The sequence below is a fragment of the Triturus cristatus genome, chromosome 3_1, assembly GCF_964204655.1.
Source record: "Triturus cristatus chromosome 3_1, aTriCri1.1, whole genome shotgun sequence".
In the NCBI taxonomy this organism is placed as follows: domain Eukaryota; kingdom Metazoa; phylum Chordata; class Amphibia; order Caudata; family Salamandridae; genus Triturus; species Triturus cristatus.
Window position 1 is genome coordinate 697,538,301 of NC_140583.1, and position 16,609 is coordinate 697,554,909.

At 45.0% G+C, this 16,609-nt stretch overlaps 1 protein-coding gene across 1 annotated transcript in view; it reads left to right on the forward strand.

Moving 5' to 3' along the window:
• The window catches only part of LOC146860813 (sperm-specific sodium:proton exchanger-like), a 4,738,575-nt gene that overhangs the window by 1,284,998 nt on the left and 3,436,968 nt on the right, over positions 1 to 16,609 (forward strand). Inside the window, exon 5 of the mRNA XM_085646173.1 lies at positions 11,516 to 11,659. Within this exon, the coding sequence (XP_085502299.1) occupies positions 11,516 to 11,659 (144 nt within the window). The remainder of the gene's footprint in view (positions 1 to 11,515; positions 11,660 to 16,609) is intronic.

The following is a 16,609-nucleotide window of genomic DNA, read 5'->3' on the forward strand; positions in this document are numbered from 1 at the left end:
CGCACCAACCTCGTTTTCTCCAAATTGTCAGCCCGTTGGGAGCTTCGGCTCTACCAACGGGACTTGTGCCCAATGACGTTGAATACGGCTCTCAGTACGGGACAGGACACGGGCAGGAAGCACACGCCAGCACCTCTCCTCCGCTCCTTAGAATGTTCCTTCCGCCGCTCAACTCACCAACGGGTCCGTGTACCTCAACCAGGTACTCCTGCAAAGATCAGAATATCCGACGCCGAGTCCCAGTGATCTTCTCCTTAAGTAGTACTCTCGGCGTTGTATAACCATGACTCTTGAGTTGCATAACATGAAAACTAGGCGTTACCCTTGGTGTTATGTAACCAGACTCTTGAGTTGCATAACATGAAAACTAGGCATTCCCCTTGGTGTTATGCAACCAGAACTCTTGAGTTGCATAACATGAAAACTAGGCGTTACCCTTGGTGTTATGTAACCAGAACTCTTGAGTTGCATAAGGCAATTGTTGCCGGAGGGCATTCTGGGAGTTGTAGTCCGCTCTCCTCCAAGCGCACCAGGTTCACGGAAGTGGCATCGTGGGAGGGAATCCATGTGCGGGAGGGGATTCCTGACAGTTTGCAGGGACTTTTTGCTTCATGGCATATGTAATGCATCTAAGGAAAACTTCTCATGTTATTTGAAGGGTTCTCCAGCTGCTATGATCCGTACGGCTTTCAGATTACTCTCTAATGGGAGTTACTTGATGCTGATTGATCAAGGCTGCTGTGAGATGAGACCAGGCATTCCCTTTCTTGTAACGGGCTCAGTGGTTGTGACCTATTGTATACAAGTACTGTTTCCTTCTGCCTGCAATGTTATGGATGTAACACTTTAGCCTTCGATAAACCTTATGAATGTGCGCATTGATGATTAAGCAGACTGAAAGCCTTATTGTTACAAAAGGATGTGGCCATAATACCCGCTAGAGTTGTTTGATCTTCAAGTTGAGAGGTCCTCTTCTGAGATACAGTAGTTAATCTGCACTAATTTCCTACACCACGTTGGGGAGCTTGTGCATTTCATTTTTAGCATGTCTAGTTCTGTGGAGGTAGCAGACTGTTTTTCAAACAATTGACTCTGGGTTGGTTAGCACCTTCCAGATGGTCTTCAGAGGTAATCTATCATTTGTATATTTCGTGCTTGGAAGCTTTTTTGGAGCCTTACCACTTGTCTTGTTCCTAGTTGTTATTTTTTTCTGCTACGCAATGGATGTCCCATCACAAGGCCAAATAGGCACAGCACTACCCCACTTGCTCCTGTGTCATCAGCGCATGATACAGTGCTCTGGTGCACCCTTACTTCAGGAAATGAATAACCACTCGTTTTTGTCCTTTCGGCCTGTCTGGGTACACTGCGTATAGGCCATTTTCCACTGTCTACTGTGCACTTTAGAGTGTGCCCTGGTCATATTATTGGGAATGCAACTGGTTCAATCTCTGGACATTGACCTACTGGTGGATCCCTTAATGGCTTACTTGGACCGTTGTCCTTCGCACTTGCTATTGCTCCTGAATGCATACTATGAGCCTTACTGGGATATTTCAGGTCCTGGTGATCTGGATCGTCTTCTGCAGAATCAGCACTGGCTGTACCTCCCTTGGCTTACGCTGCGGGGGATGGACTGCAACATGTTTGTTCTATGGACTTGTGTGCCTCTGCGAACATCATCTGCGGTTGCTGGGAACAATAATGTTTGTCTACTCCTCAGAACACATAAAAAATCTGGCTGTTTCAAGGTGTGGGAACCTTTTAATGTGGACATGTTTTAACATCATAAATTGTTTCCAAAATTGCACTGGTTTTAGCATGCTTTTTCTATTTGCATTTACATTTTCAACAAATATTGCTTTCTGAATGCTTTTGCCTTCAAAATAGCAAAGTATACTTGTAACGTTTTGTGCTTTTACGTGTATGATTAGCATTGTATTTAGATAGCTTTTCAGTGGTCTTATGTCCAAGGAGTGGATGTCACATGGTTACATTAGGCCTGGAGAGAAACGCCATTTTGCATGTTCACGTTCTTAAGTTGCCTTCTATCCCTCATCACAATGACATTTGGCACACATTCATTAGCAGGCACATACAGGATAATATTCTTTAAACTCAGTTTTGCTTATGCTGCCTCTTCGCAGGCACACTATCAAAAACATTGAGCATTCTGTACACGGGTTAAGTTCATCATGCAGAATGTTCTTTCTTTTGCCCATTTAGTGACAGTTCTATCACAATAGAATAAACAATAGCGGCCTGAGTGGGGCTTCGGCATGTAATATGAATGATGTTAATATATATAAGACATCATGCTTTTGTTTACACAGAGGAGCATTTTACTGGCACTGAGAGGTTGACCCATGCCAGAATTCTAGCTCAGCTGATTCCTGTTTACCTCACACGAGGGATGCTGCCCAGCTCTCCACCAGGGTGGGCAGCCTGATGGCACTTATAAACAGGTAACAGGATTTGGCAGATTTACTCACCTTTGACATGATAGGTTAGGATGAGCTAGGTAGGAGTTCAACTTACTACTGTACTTGTATGTAAGCATATGTCCTCTGTAATAAGCAAAATGGTTGAACTGTTTATATTGTTCTCGATTCTAGTAATGCTAATCACTTTGTTCTGTTTCCTTCTAATGATTATTACAGCACAAGTATTTTAGTCAAGAATCACAATGCTTCAATAAATATTGAAACACTTTACTGTGTATTTCTTATGTATCTCTTTGGGTGTTAATAAGTAACTAAGCGAAAGAGTTCTAGATCTGTTACCATGATCTCTTTAGGGAGTCATGGTTGTCATGTTCTGAGGTTTCACAACCCATTTGTTACTTTGTAAGGTTAGGGGCACAGATGGTGCACTGAAAGCTAGCAGGACGTAGGCCAAAAAATCTGGATGGTGGGTGTGGAATCAGTCTCGCACAGTTCTGATGGTAATGTTGTTCAACAAACACACAGTTTTACTTGGGAAAGTATGAGCCGTATGATAGCCACTGATGTGTGATTTCCTCCATGCCACTCTGAGACAGACAACTCTAAATATGGTTGCATGTCTGCCATTCCAACTCTAAAAGACTTATATCTATTGACGGTGGACAGTGGAGCGATGAGGGAGGTGTGAGAAATGACTGACTGACCATTCTTTATCATGACGTATGGCGGTCCATTTGGCCAAACTCTAAATATGGCAGACAGAAGTCTGTCAGCCTGATGGACGGATCAGTTACCCCAGGAAGGAAGACCGATTCCTTGGCATAAAGTTCATAAGGCCAGACTCAATGTTGAGCAGGCCGAGACTCAGTTTTTGATGAATCATTGACCTGCCTGCCTTTGATGGAGATGTCATCTGTCTTTATCTTTGCAAGAACCTGTGAAAGTGTCAAGGCATTCAGACAATGACATTGATAAGATACTTGATGGGCCCACAATTACCTTAACTCCTTCCGTGCTCATGACGGAACCACGCCGTCATGAGCCACGGTTGCCGTGTGCTCATGACGGAGTGGTTCCGTCATGCTGTGGCCGTTGGCGGCCGCGCCGCCCACGTGGCGCTAATTCCCCGCCTGTGCGGGCGATTAGCGCTGTGGGCGGAGTCATGACGGAACCACTCCGTCATGAGCACAGCCCAACCGTGGCTCATGACGGCGTGGCTCCGTCATGAGCACCGGGCCACCGCGCTGCCCCCCCGCACCCTCCAGCGCTGCGGCGGAATTTCCGCCGCAGCGAAGGGGTTAAAAGAACACCTTATGTAACATCAGTCTGGGAAATGTTGATATTTGCCTTGTTATCTCTATTTCTAGGTCAGATAATAACATAAATAGTGTAGTCTGAATTGACATTTGTTTACCTTATTTGTTCATACGAATGCATCTAAGACTAGCATTCTGATGCACGTAGCGTATGTCAGACATTTCTACGGTTATGTCAAAAATTCCAGTCTCAGATAAAGATATAGTATAATGGGCTCATTATTCGACCACTTGGGAGGAGTGGTCCTTTACCCCAGATAATCCTACAAGCCACTGCCAGAAGAAAATCTTGACTGCCAGATTGCTGTGATGCTGCTGCATATCATTCAATGCTAAAAGCTGATACTGAGCCAATTCTGGGAGGCAAGAAGCTACAGCTGATGTGTGTTTTCCTCTCAAGGGAGCACTGGATTCTGGCTTCTGATAACTAGAGTGTTTTGCTCAGAGAGGTATGCAGTGTATTGATTCTCCTAAGAAACTCTAGATGCACGTTGTGCTTTTCCATGCTCTCCCTGCGTAGTGCATAAAAGAAGGTTTTACGGTGTTGCAAGATTAATTTTAAGTATAGTAGACAAGTTCATTTTTTGTGTTTCAATTCTGTATTGAAAACAAAATAAAGGAACAATACAGCAGTAAAAGCCTGGTCATCCAGGGAGAAAGTAATTCTGTACTTGGGCCTTACACGTCAGAGGTCATAAAAACATCAGAACATCAAAACAGTATCAGTAGTTCAAGACCACAGGGTTCAGATCATCAAAACTCTGAACCCCAGGGCCCAGTGCAATGCAGAAGTCCACATGAAGAGGCTTTGGCTGACGAGTGGCGTTCGGTAGACACTGTGGCTGTATACAATGTTTGATACATTGATATGTCAAGGAGGCCACAGCAGCAGCATACTTGTGAAATGTTCCTTTTAAGCTTGTTGTTAACAACATGCATTTGTGTTGTTTTATTAATATTCTGTGTGGCTATTTTGGATGTACTAAGCAACAGGATGAGCCTGTTGAAATAAACACATTTTAAAGTGCCTTTTTCTTAGTAAAGTTTCTGTGTGAGATATTATGAGGAACAAAATTGGGCTTTTCAGAATACCACTGCATCCCCAAATCCATGTTTAGGGACTGTTAGTGACCCAAAAGCACTGATACCACTTCAACTATGTGTTGGGTGGGGTCCTGCAGAACTACAATAACCTGTCTTTCATACTCAATCTCTTTTGCAAGTCCACTTGTGTCACCTATGGCTGTGCGAACAAACCTTGTAAAGCTAAGTCTGAGTCTTGGTTTACACAACAATATAAGGCCACAGGTGTCTTGCTATGTTTAGTGGTAGTTTCGATGGTGATGGTTGGGCGGTGTATTGGAAGCTGTTGCCAGATGTGTGAGTCACTGTAAACTGGAGTAATGGAGCAGTGTATGCTCTTCCTTTTGAATATGCATTTCTAGAGTGCTGATATAGTCTGGTTTTAATAATTTTAATGTACTGAGGTTCTGGACTTTTAAGAGTCCAGAGGTGTCAGGGAAACAACACCCGAAGACCCCTGAGTTCCTCCTGTCCCGGTGCACAAATAAACAGAGACACGGGCTTCTCGATGGTGGCGTCAAAGACCAAGGTTTATTTACTGCAGGGACACAGAAATCATAGGAACCACACAGAGGCAGAATCTACAAGACTGTTCAAATTGCATTAAGTGGGTTACTTTTTAAATACACGCAAAATGTCTTTAGGCAACATTACACGAATATTTCTCATGCCCAACCCGGTATCCCAAACAAACAGTAAATTTGACATCAAACAATAATTAGTTGTAGGTTTTCGGTATTCGATCAGGTCCTCTCGACAGTTTTCCATTCTTTGCCCGATCCTCCCCATCATAAAAATCGTAACCTCCCCATTGTAAAAGCCCAGAAGGAAAGGAGCAGAGCCAGGTGCAAAGGATTGAAAAGTAGGATAAGAGGTGTTTATGGATCATAAACGGGCATGGCTATCGTCTTCGGCCTTTCAGTCAGGACAACGGACACGAGAACCAGTATAGCAGGACTGGCCTCAGGCAGGGGAGGCAGCTTGATTCTGCCTAGTCATGCAGCGTCAGCCTTTCTCGGGGCTCGAGCTTACGTGTCTTTAACAAGGTGACTCTGCCGGGGTCATCGTCCGTTCATTGACTATGTGAGGGCAAGAAACAAGATGGATGCCGTAACTAAAATGGATGCCATGACTTTACAACAGAATACCCTATTTCCCAGTGAATTCATGCTAGTTGCGCAGCGAAAACACTGTCATGCCTATAATGGATCATTTGCGGTTCATTGGTACCGAAATCGTGTCAGTACTACGATACCGAATTCACGGGTTCGGATCGCTACAGAACCTCAGACCGTCCTTTTGCCCTTACATAGGCAATAACTCACTCTATGTCAGAGTCCATTTCTATGTTCATCAGATCACTGATATGTTGTTGAAGCATTACTCTATCTCGTGGCGTATCTCTAAAAACAGGTGGTCTTCTTACGCATGTAGAAATGCAGAGATTACATAAGGCAGGACCACACTGAACAATGAGGCAGCACGAAAATAAAAATACTAATGCAACACCAGTGACTATCAGAACCTTCCATCCCCACGCAGACAACAGGCTCCAGAACCATCCCATTAATGACCAGTCACCTTCCTCTACATGAATAGAGTCAGAAATCTTATGTAACTTAGAGATGGCCTTGTATACTGTTGGCGCATTATCTGGAATAAAAACGCAGCAACTTGATTGGATCATCTTACATACTCCACCTCGATCTGCAAGTAACACATCAAGAACCATACGGTTCTGTAACGTCATGAGGCGATCCGCTTGAAGCTCAGCTGTCAGGTTACTAAGGGCACCCGCAGTTTCGGTGATAGTGGATTCAACTACCCGTGTTAGTTGACGTAAGTTTCTACTGTTGGCCATAGGCCCCCAGAATGGGAGGAAACCTTTGAAAAAGTCTCCTGCCTCTTGGCCAGCAGTATCTTCTTTACTGAAAACACCTCTCACAACTCTAGTTTTGTGATAGTCCGGTGCAGCAGTATATGTCGGAGGTAACAGTTGAGCGATGTAACATGAGCCTGAGAAGTCAGCAGGCAGCCATGTGTATGCTCTGTCTTGGCAAACAAAATAGGTACCCTTAGCAGCTAAGAATGCAGGGGAAGACTGTGACGGGAAAACATATGTTTCGATACAGTCACTCTTCCCTAGTCGAGCTTTCGGATTCCTCCCATTTCCTTGCAAACAGACTTGACCTTGGTGGGGTACGACCCAGATCGGAGTTGAGCTCTTACGTTTGTTCTCACCCAGAGTAATGCCATATTCCGTAACATTCCAACCCATGTAAACTCGCAATTCATCCTTGGGAATGAACGGAGTATTATTGACATCTCTCACCATGTCAGTGATTCCTTTTACCAAGGCTCTATTAGCAGAGTTATACCGAGTGGAACGCGGAGGTCGTGGAGGATAGGTCTCTAGGGCATAAGCGAACATGGTCTGAAATGCCCAGAATGATCCATTATAACTAAAGGGTAGAACCAGATAAGGGATGCCCTTGTCCATGGTATGTGGTATCAAACCACACACCCAGCAGTTTGTTGTGTTAACCACTAGTTGATGTTGGTGCAAGAGCTGAATGAAAGTGTTATTTATAAACTCAGAGCGTCGAGCTTGCTCGTAAAAATTGATACTTGTATAGCGCACTACTCACCCGCAAGGGTCTCAAGGCGCTTGTACGAATACCGCTGTGGAACCCATCCTGGCTTTCCCTGTGAGGCGTCCACTCCTGGGCACCCCCAAGGTGGAGGCCAGGCATCCTTAGCGTTGTTGGGGCCGTTGTGGAGATTAAGCAAGCTATTGCCCAGAGTTGCAGAGTGGGACTCCATGATTGGAATGGCACCGAGGCGAGAATTATCAGGTCCGTGGAATTTTTTAGCCCAAGACCCGCCGAGGCGGGGAATTGAACCCTGGTCCCGGGCTAGACCTCTGCATCAGGGTCTGCCGCTCTAATCATTGAGCCACACTTCTCAGGAAAAGGATGGAAAGAATGAAGAGAGACAACAGTCGGAGAAACTGTTGTCGGGAAAAACCAGGATTAAATCTTTGGGGCGTCCCTTGCTGGAATTGTGGCTGTTGCTGAAACTGGGGTCGCTGCTGCGAATCTGACTGATTCGAGCGAGGCGGATACGCCTGTTGCAAAAGAACTTTGGTCTTTAAATCTTTCGTTTTCTTTTCTGACTTTTCCTTCTCTTCTTTCTCTCTATTCTCGTAATACTGAGCAGTTGCAAGTATCTGTGCTGTCGTCGACACTGCCCATGCACTTTCAGAATCCTTTAACTTGTTACTAAGCTCAGGTAGTAAATTAAACACGAACTTGTCGACAAACAATCTCTGGCCTCCCTCAGTACTCATATCTTGCCCACTATGGTCTACGAAGGTCTCTTCAAATCTAGTGAAGAAGTCAGAGACGCTTTCGTCCTTCTTTTGCTTGCATGCCGATAGTTTATCCCAATTGACTCGTAACGCTGGCATCAGCGTTTTTATCAGATTAATTATTCTGCCAGGTAAGGCAACAATCAGAGGTTCAGGTTTAGCACCACCAACTTGTTGTGCATCTGCTGCTATAATAGCTGCCCAATCACCTCCTAAGGCGACTGGGTGGTTCTCTTGCCGAATCTTGGCCCATATAGGCTGTGGCACTACATTACCAAACAACATTTCAATGTCTGCCAAATTCATGATACACGCTTGAACTGTCTGCGTTAACTCTTTGTAATAACCAGCAGGATTTTTACGTGGGTCTGGTAACGCTTGTTTTACTGCTAATACTTCGGCCCGTTTCCAAGGGATGTGTATCCACACTCTCTGGAAATGTGCCGGGGCAGCTGCAATGCCCTGAGCTGCATTAGCTTGAACTGCATCACGCCATATCGGTGGAACTTCCCTCATCGGGTATTGACCTCGTCTTTTCCTAGTAGTAATCGGTGAACCATCAGGGTCTCTTGTCGCTCGAAGAGGGGACTCATCCCTATAAGCTAAAATCAGTTCTATCGCTCCTCTTACTTCTGGACCTATCACCATTCCTGCGGCAAATTTCTGTTGAATATTTATCAGGTCAGAGGGGACGGAGTCTAAATCATCATCTTCCCATTCTTCACGCACAAGAGAACACATCACGTCAAAAACGTAACGTTGAGTAGGTTCATTCCATTGCATAAAGGTATCTAACACTCTTCGTGCATCATACTTCACAGCTTTCGACATCCACCTAAGAGCTGTCGAATCTAACATGTCTCGTTCCTGAGGACCAGGAAGCTGGCTACGTCTCTGTATAGAGTCAGAAACGGGGGTCCCAATTAAAGACCTGTAGAGAGGAGTTAAGATATTAGTTACAGGGTCGGTTATTTTCCGACGAACGGAAAGCGGAGTCAGAATGTTCACAGGGTTCGGGGACAGGACAGCTGAAGCAGATGAAATAGTAAAGGTAGGAGTAGCAGGTAATGCAGTTTGTGAAACGACAGGCAAAGACGGAACAGGTGACCCAGGAAGAGGGGGTGCCGAAGGAACATTAACCACGGGAAGGATAGGAGCTGCAATCAAAGGAAGTGGAGCAACTATTCCAGGCTGACCAGCAGCTGGCTGTACAACAGGTAGTAACTGTGGTACTGTAATACCCTGTGCATACGGTGGAGGTGAGTTCAACAGGTAAGACAACAGAGGATCCTTTTCCTGATCCTCCATCGGCTTGGCAGGACATGATGGCAATGCAGGGTAACATTTATCAATTGCCAAATTATATTTTCTATTCGCCATCTCCATTGCTTTCTCGGTCTCGTTGACGTGCAGCTGCCTAGCAGACTCCATTAAAGTCAACCCTTTCTCTTTCTGTTCTTTCTTCGTTTTCCTAATTTCTCTCTGTTTGGCTTCTTTGCGCCATACGCGAAAAGAATCAAACATTGCCGGCCGGGCTTTTCTCTTGAACAACTTCATTTCTAGATTGTCTAGTATTTCCGTTTCGAAACTACCATGCGGTGGCCAACTAAGGACACCATCTTTTTTGGTACAACGGACCCATAATTCATTATACGTAATAGGACCCACACCATGTTTACAATAGAGCTCATATGTAGGAGTTCCAATCGGAGGAACCGAACACGAACCCTCCAACCGGGAATCCCCGTTGCAACGTAACCAGGACAAGAAACAATTACTACTGGTAGTCATGACAAACAAAGACAAATTCCAACCAAAAATGCGCAGAGAACTTAGGCCTATCAAATGAACTAATACCAAAACAAAGATTATCTAAACAAGAGCAACCAATGATAATCTACGAATCAAACAAGAGCAACAAGGAACAACCAAACTGAGCGTAACCCACTAAATACTTAACTGAAATGTGGAAGACGTCACCAAGGAGAACCCGTCTACGTCTCGCCGTACTAAGGTCTGCACCTCGGGTCCAAGACAGGGCGACAGTCAGGGCAGTGGTCCTCTGTAGCCGTCTGGGAACGGGAACCCTCGTGGAAGAGATCGTCGGGCCACTTTTACGACATGCAGGGATCGATGAAGCGGGGTACCTCCCTCCGGAATCTTCACACGAAACTTCTCGAACTTTTCAGGCTTTGGACCGGTACCGGATGACGTCGCCCCACATTGGGCGCCAATTTGAGGTTCTGGACTTTTAAGAGTCCAGAGGTGTCAGGGAAACAACACCCGAAGACCCCTGAGTTCCTCCTGTCCCGGTGCACAAATAAACAGAGACACGGGCTTCTCGATGGTGGCGTCAAAGACCAAGGTTTATTTACTGCAGGGACACAGAAATCATAGGAACCACACAGAGGCAGAATCTACGAGACTGTTCAAATTGCATTAAGTGGTTACTCTTTAAATACACGCAAAATGTCTTTAGGCAACATTACACGAATATTTCTCATGCCCAACCCGGTATCCCAAACAAACAGTAAATTTGACATCAAACAATAATTAGTTGTAGGTTTTCGGTATTCGATCAGGTCCTCTCGACAGTTTTCCATTCTTTGCCCGATCCTCCCCATCATAAAAATGGTAACCTCCCCATTGTAAAAGCCCAGAAGGAAAGGAGCAGAGCCAGGTGCAAAGGATTGAAAAGTAGGATAAGAGGTGTTTATGGATCATAAACGGGCATGGCTACCGTCTTCGGCCTTTCAGTCAGGACAACGGACACGAGAACCAGTATAGCAGGACTGGCCTCAGGCAGGGGAGGCAGCTTGATTCTGCCTAGTCATGCAGCGTCAGCCTTTCTCGGGGCTCGAGCTTACGTGTCTTTAACAAGGTGACTCTGCCGGGGTCATCGTCCGTTCATTGACTATGTGAGGGCAAGAAACAAGATGGATGCCGTAACTAAAATGGATGCCATGACTTTACAACAGAATGCCCTATTTCCCAGTGAATTCATGCTAGTTGCGCAGCGAAAACACTGTCATGCCTATAATGGATCATTTGCGGTTCATTGGTACCGAAATCGTGTCAGTACTACGATACCGAATTCACGGGTTCGGATCGCTACAGAACCTCAGTTCCTGTTTACAAGATACATATGATATGTTAATTTTAAATCATGAGTTGATATATGAAAGTTATTATATATTGTTGTGATATTTTTTTGGGAAAAAAATGATATCAACGTTCATTAACCTAATTTAAGATATCAGTTACTACAGTGAAATCAATTCCATTTTCTTCCCCTAATACAGATTCTGGAAAATGCTGACATTTTTTTCTAACACTCTGATATTCGCTTTTGTTGGATATGAAATTGGAGAACATGTATTTGCATACTTTATACCGATAGACATATTTTACATTGTAGTGTTATACATTGGAGTGTTTACTATAAGGTAAGACATGAATTTTCCAAAATAAATTACAGTAAAATATGTTTCTAAATTACAAAACATTTTCAAAGTCAATATATTTAAAAATGTTAAGGAGACTGCAGATAAATAGGTAGATATGTGAGTTCTTGGGTAAAAGAGTGATTGAGCCCCAGAAAGGGTGGTTTTATAGGATGGTTAGCTTAATATGTGAGTGCATGAGTAGCTAATGTACAATGTGGGAGAAGTTGAAATATAATGATGGGCAATTGAATAGGAGGGTGTATAGATGGCAGAGACCGGGATGGTTGTTGTATTGAACTGTTACTTGTTAGCAGTACTAGTAGAGAAGCAAAAGCCTGGACACAGACGGAAGTCTTCTGAGAGCCTGACAATGAATAAAAGATCAATGTCTATTCCATTCCACTTAGACCTGACAGTAAGGATTTGATTACAAAGCACATGTCACAATAAGTCATCACTGTCATTAAGTATATTATTAAAGTTTGGTGGTTGCAGCAAGATGACATCCCTATATCAAACATTCATGAAAATATGGCCTTGACCATGTAATCTCTGCAATCAAAAGCTTTCAACAATTTCCTAACTGAACAGAAATATGTTTGCACATTGCCCAACTGTCTATGCCTTGAAATATCAGTTACACAGAGAGGGGGGACAAGGAGCTAATAAAAGGTCCAGAGCCCTTGCTCCCAAAAACAAGTATGAGAATACTGGTAAGGTAACTGGCACAAGTGAGGGGACCTTCCTATTTAGAAAGTAGTGCTCTCACTCGCACACCCGTGAAGGTGTCATTCTTCATCTTTAGGATTAGCTACTCGTGGGGTTGGAAATGCAGTATCCCATGGGCAACAAGAGAGGGGTCTTTGGCAGAGATCTTTTAATCAAATAGCCATGATAATGTGTGGGATAAGTGAGAGGGTGAGCTAAAAATACCTAAGGGGTACCAAAAACCAATTTAATCCATGGTCCCCTTGGAAAAGATAAAGGTAATGTATCAATTGTTTGCTCCTAGTTATGAAGAAAAATTATTTGGCAATGTGTGCAATTGTGTAGGTCATGTAGGTCAACCTGTTCCATGGCTCAGCGTTCCTGGAGGGATCCGTGGGATTTCATCAGGACCAAATAAGTGATAATAAGTATCCCTACCCTTGGTCAGGGTTCGGAGGAAGCGTTCTGCTTTCAGATGATGACCACAATGTGCTTACATAGAGTTGTAAGTCAAATATGTGCCTATTAGCAGGTAAACCAATTGAGGATATCCTATGTTCCAACCTGGAAGAAAAAAAGTGTGTGATATTTTGATACTTAGGATTCCCTGGGTTGCCCTTAGGGAGTATAGAATGAAGTTAGGATATCATGTGTCAATGAAATAATGCTAAGAGCGCAATGCAAAGCTCCTCCCGTACATCGTGTCACACATCCCAAATATTTATCTGAGTTATTTTATGATCATAAATCGTAGAGATGTAAAACATACAGACACACACACACACACACACACAAGACAAGTAGTGAATCATCCCTTGTCAAGGGTAGAGATATAATCTTATCCTACGAATGGGAATTTCGTGCCCCAAGGGTCAGGTGACCGCATCAATGCTGCGACAAGAATTCTGCAGGAGTAAGTTAAGGGAAGTGTCAAAAAAGGAATATGGTGGGCGTTCAAGAGAAGTGAAATGTCCCACTCGGTCTATATTGTACTTTCATTTATTAGCGTGGTGTACGGTGTAGTCACCTACCCCATCATGTGCTCGAACATGGCATGTTTTGCAGGACAACTCTGTGCCTCATATACTGACTTCTCCTGTTGAGAGTATCAAGCTACTCTTCATCTCAATGTCAACAGCTTAGGTGCTTTGGAGGCCTTTCAGTGGGTTGCAAAGTCTCTCTTAGCTACCACCAGAGCGGTACCGAGCAGTGCCCTGTCAGCTCAGGAGCCACCCATCCTGTCATCCATTCCCAACAGGATCAGGAGGTGAAAGAGCTCCAATGTCAGATCTAAAACGTTTAAAAACTCGACCAGCACCACCTCTCAATAGCGTGGTATTATGGGGCAAGACCACACTGTGCGAATGAAGTCTGCCAGGGCGTGAGAGCAGCGGCCACACTCGGGGCAAGCTCTAAGGCCCTATTGAAACAGCCTAGCAGGGGTGAGGTAAGTAAAGTGTAGGTAGTATGTGAAGGTACGATAAATCTGGGAGACGCCTCCCTTACCCAGAGCCCCAAATGGACTGAATTCTGGGACACTTGTATCTGGGAGGATATGCGCCCATAGGGCATAACGTAGGTGCAGAAATTTGTGGAATAGCGTTTTGGATAATTTGTATGTCTGTTGAAGCTCTTGAAAAGAAGCCATATGTGACCTGCCCCAGATGTCACACAAGACAGTGAAACCAATAGCATCCTGTCGAGCAAATCCTTCCAACGCAACCATTTCCCCATACCACATGCTGAGTCACAAGTGGGTGTGTTTAGTGATTATCTTCCACCATCCCCTGTGCTGCAGCGCATCCCTCCACCCACTGAACATCAGCTGAGTCACTTCCAGAAGCATCCTGGGTATGGGGCAGCCGTAGAGCAACTCCATAATTCGTAGTATTCCCAGCGCGTCCGACCTTCCTCCACAAGGCCAACCATTGATGATAAAGAGGTGGGATGCCAAATACTATAAGTATAAGTTAACAATATCCAAGGCCCCGTTGTAAGAAGCATGTTAACAGATGGGTAGGGTTAAACGGGGCATGGATTCCATCTCTCTAAACCAGTAGCGAAATATACTATGGGGTAAATTTGGAAGAGAAACAAGAAACAGGTCAGTACAATCATTTTATAGAAGTCTATTCTCCCCATGAGGTTCAGTGGTAAAGTCTACCACTTCTTAAGATCCACTTTGACCTTGTTAGTGAGGGGCTGATGTTAAGAGGCCAGCTTAGGGCTGGGTCAAGAGCCCCCTGGATGCCCAGATACTGGAAACTAGGACGACGTACTGGGATAGGTATTTGACAATCTACAAAATCTCGTGAAGATGCAAGTAGTTTGAGAATCAGTTTGGCTGGGTTTACTGTCAATCCTGAAGCCTCCGCAGAAGATGCAAGAGGCAGAGACACAGTTGGCCAATGTCTGATGAGTTTGAAAAATACAGCAGCACATCATCCGCATGGAGTGCAATGCGGTCTTCGTGTCCCAATCCCATCCTCTGATCTGTGCGTCACATCGTACAAGCAGAGAAAGTGGCATGATGGCCAACGCAAAAAGGAGTGGGGAGAGGGGACAACCCTGCCTGATCCCCCAACCAATGGCAATTTCGTCAGAAACCATCGTGATTATTTGCACTCAGGCCGGCAGTTAGGAATACAGAATACTTACGAATCCACAGAAGCAGGGCCCAAATCCCACCCTCTCCAGCACATGGGTCAGTTAGTTCCAGTCCACCATATCAAAGGCTTTCTCTAAGTCTATCAAAAGTAAAGCCATTGGAGATGAAAGCCTATGACGGTGGACATGTGCCATGTGTAAGTGCACCAATCAGTGCCTCGTGCTCCTAGCAGGCCTGAAGCCGCATTTGTCAGGATGCCCTGGAGAAGGAAGAACTTCTCATAAGTGGTTGGCCACCACAGTTGCCAGGATCTTACCTTCCCCATTAATAAGAGAGATAAGGTGGTAATCGGAGCATGGAGATTGATGATGGGTGCATCTTTGTTATGACCACTATAGTGATCGATGTGTCGAGGGAAGGAGCTCGAGTGTACCGCCTCCTTAGAAACAGCTAATAAACAAGGCCTCAGGATATATTTATATTTAGGGTATAATTCCATTGGGCAGCCATGTGGGCCAGATGTTTTTTTCAGGCACCATCGCTGAGACTGCATCTCCGAATTTGTTCTAGGGTATTTGGCTGGTCCAGCTCTCGCCGTTCAGTGCAAGAAAGGCTGGGCAAGGGTATTCATCAAGGAGGATGGTGGCCTTTTCAGAGTCGGGACGGGGAATGGCCCTATTTAGCGTTGCGTAGTAGTCCGCAAACACCTTGGTGATATCTAGGGAGGATGCATAGAGCCCTGGCTGTCCACTATCTCAGGTATGATCCACCTTCCCAGGGTGTCGAGAGGCCAGCCAGTTGAACAACTTACTGTTGTATGTCCCCCCACCTGTATACCGGTGCAGTAGAGGCATGCCAAATTTGTTTTGCTGCTCTTAGCAAGTGGACCCTAATCTCTCAAAGTAGGGTCAGTTCCCTTGTGATATCACTGTGGTTAAAGCCATTAAGGTGTGTCTTTAGGCGTAGGTTTCAAGCTTCAAGTTGGGTGAATCGATCATGTTGTGCTTTTTCTTTCTGTTGGAGGATGGCTTTGGCATGCCCGATTAGTAGCCTTACATGTCACCCAGAGAGTACCCTTTGACTGGACCGACTCTGTGTTTGTGTGGAAATATACCACTATTTTGTGCCTTACATCCTGAGTGTATGCTGTATCTTGAAGATGCCAGGCGTTGAGCTGCCACGTGGGATGTTTGGTTGCGTCTGGTGTACCAATGCAAAGAAGCAAAGGGGTATGATCAGAGATTCCACGTGGGTGCATCTGTACCTGTGAAACCAACTAAACATTGGTAGCAGGCACAAGAAGCATATCAATGTGTGCGTTTGTATGATGCACTGCAGTGGTATGTGTGTATTGCTTCTGTCGAGGATTCCAGGTGCCAACACGTTACATAAATGTAGAGCGGTCACCCATTTGTGTAGGCAGTTAGCCCTTTGGTGCTGAGAATCTGATTGTGGATCAGTAGAATTGGGTGCAGGACCTAGGACTGCATTAATGTCACCTCCTATGATAGCTAGACTTGGAGGCAATTGAGCTATGACACCAAGGCTACCTGGGCTCCTGCTGCGCGGAATGCGCGCTGGCGAGGGGCCGGGCAAAGACCGGGCCAAGAGCAGGCCCGTTCTCTGTGGTCAGA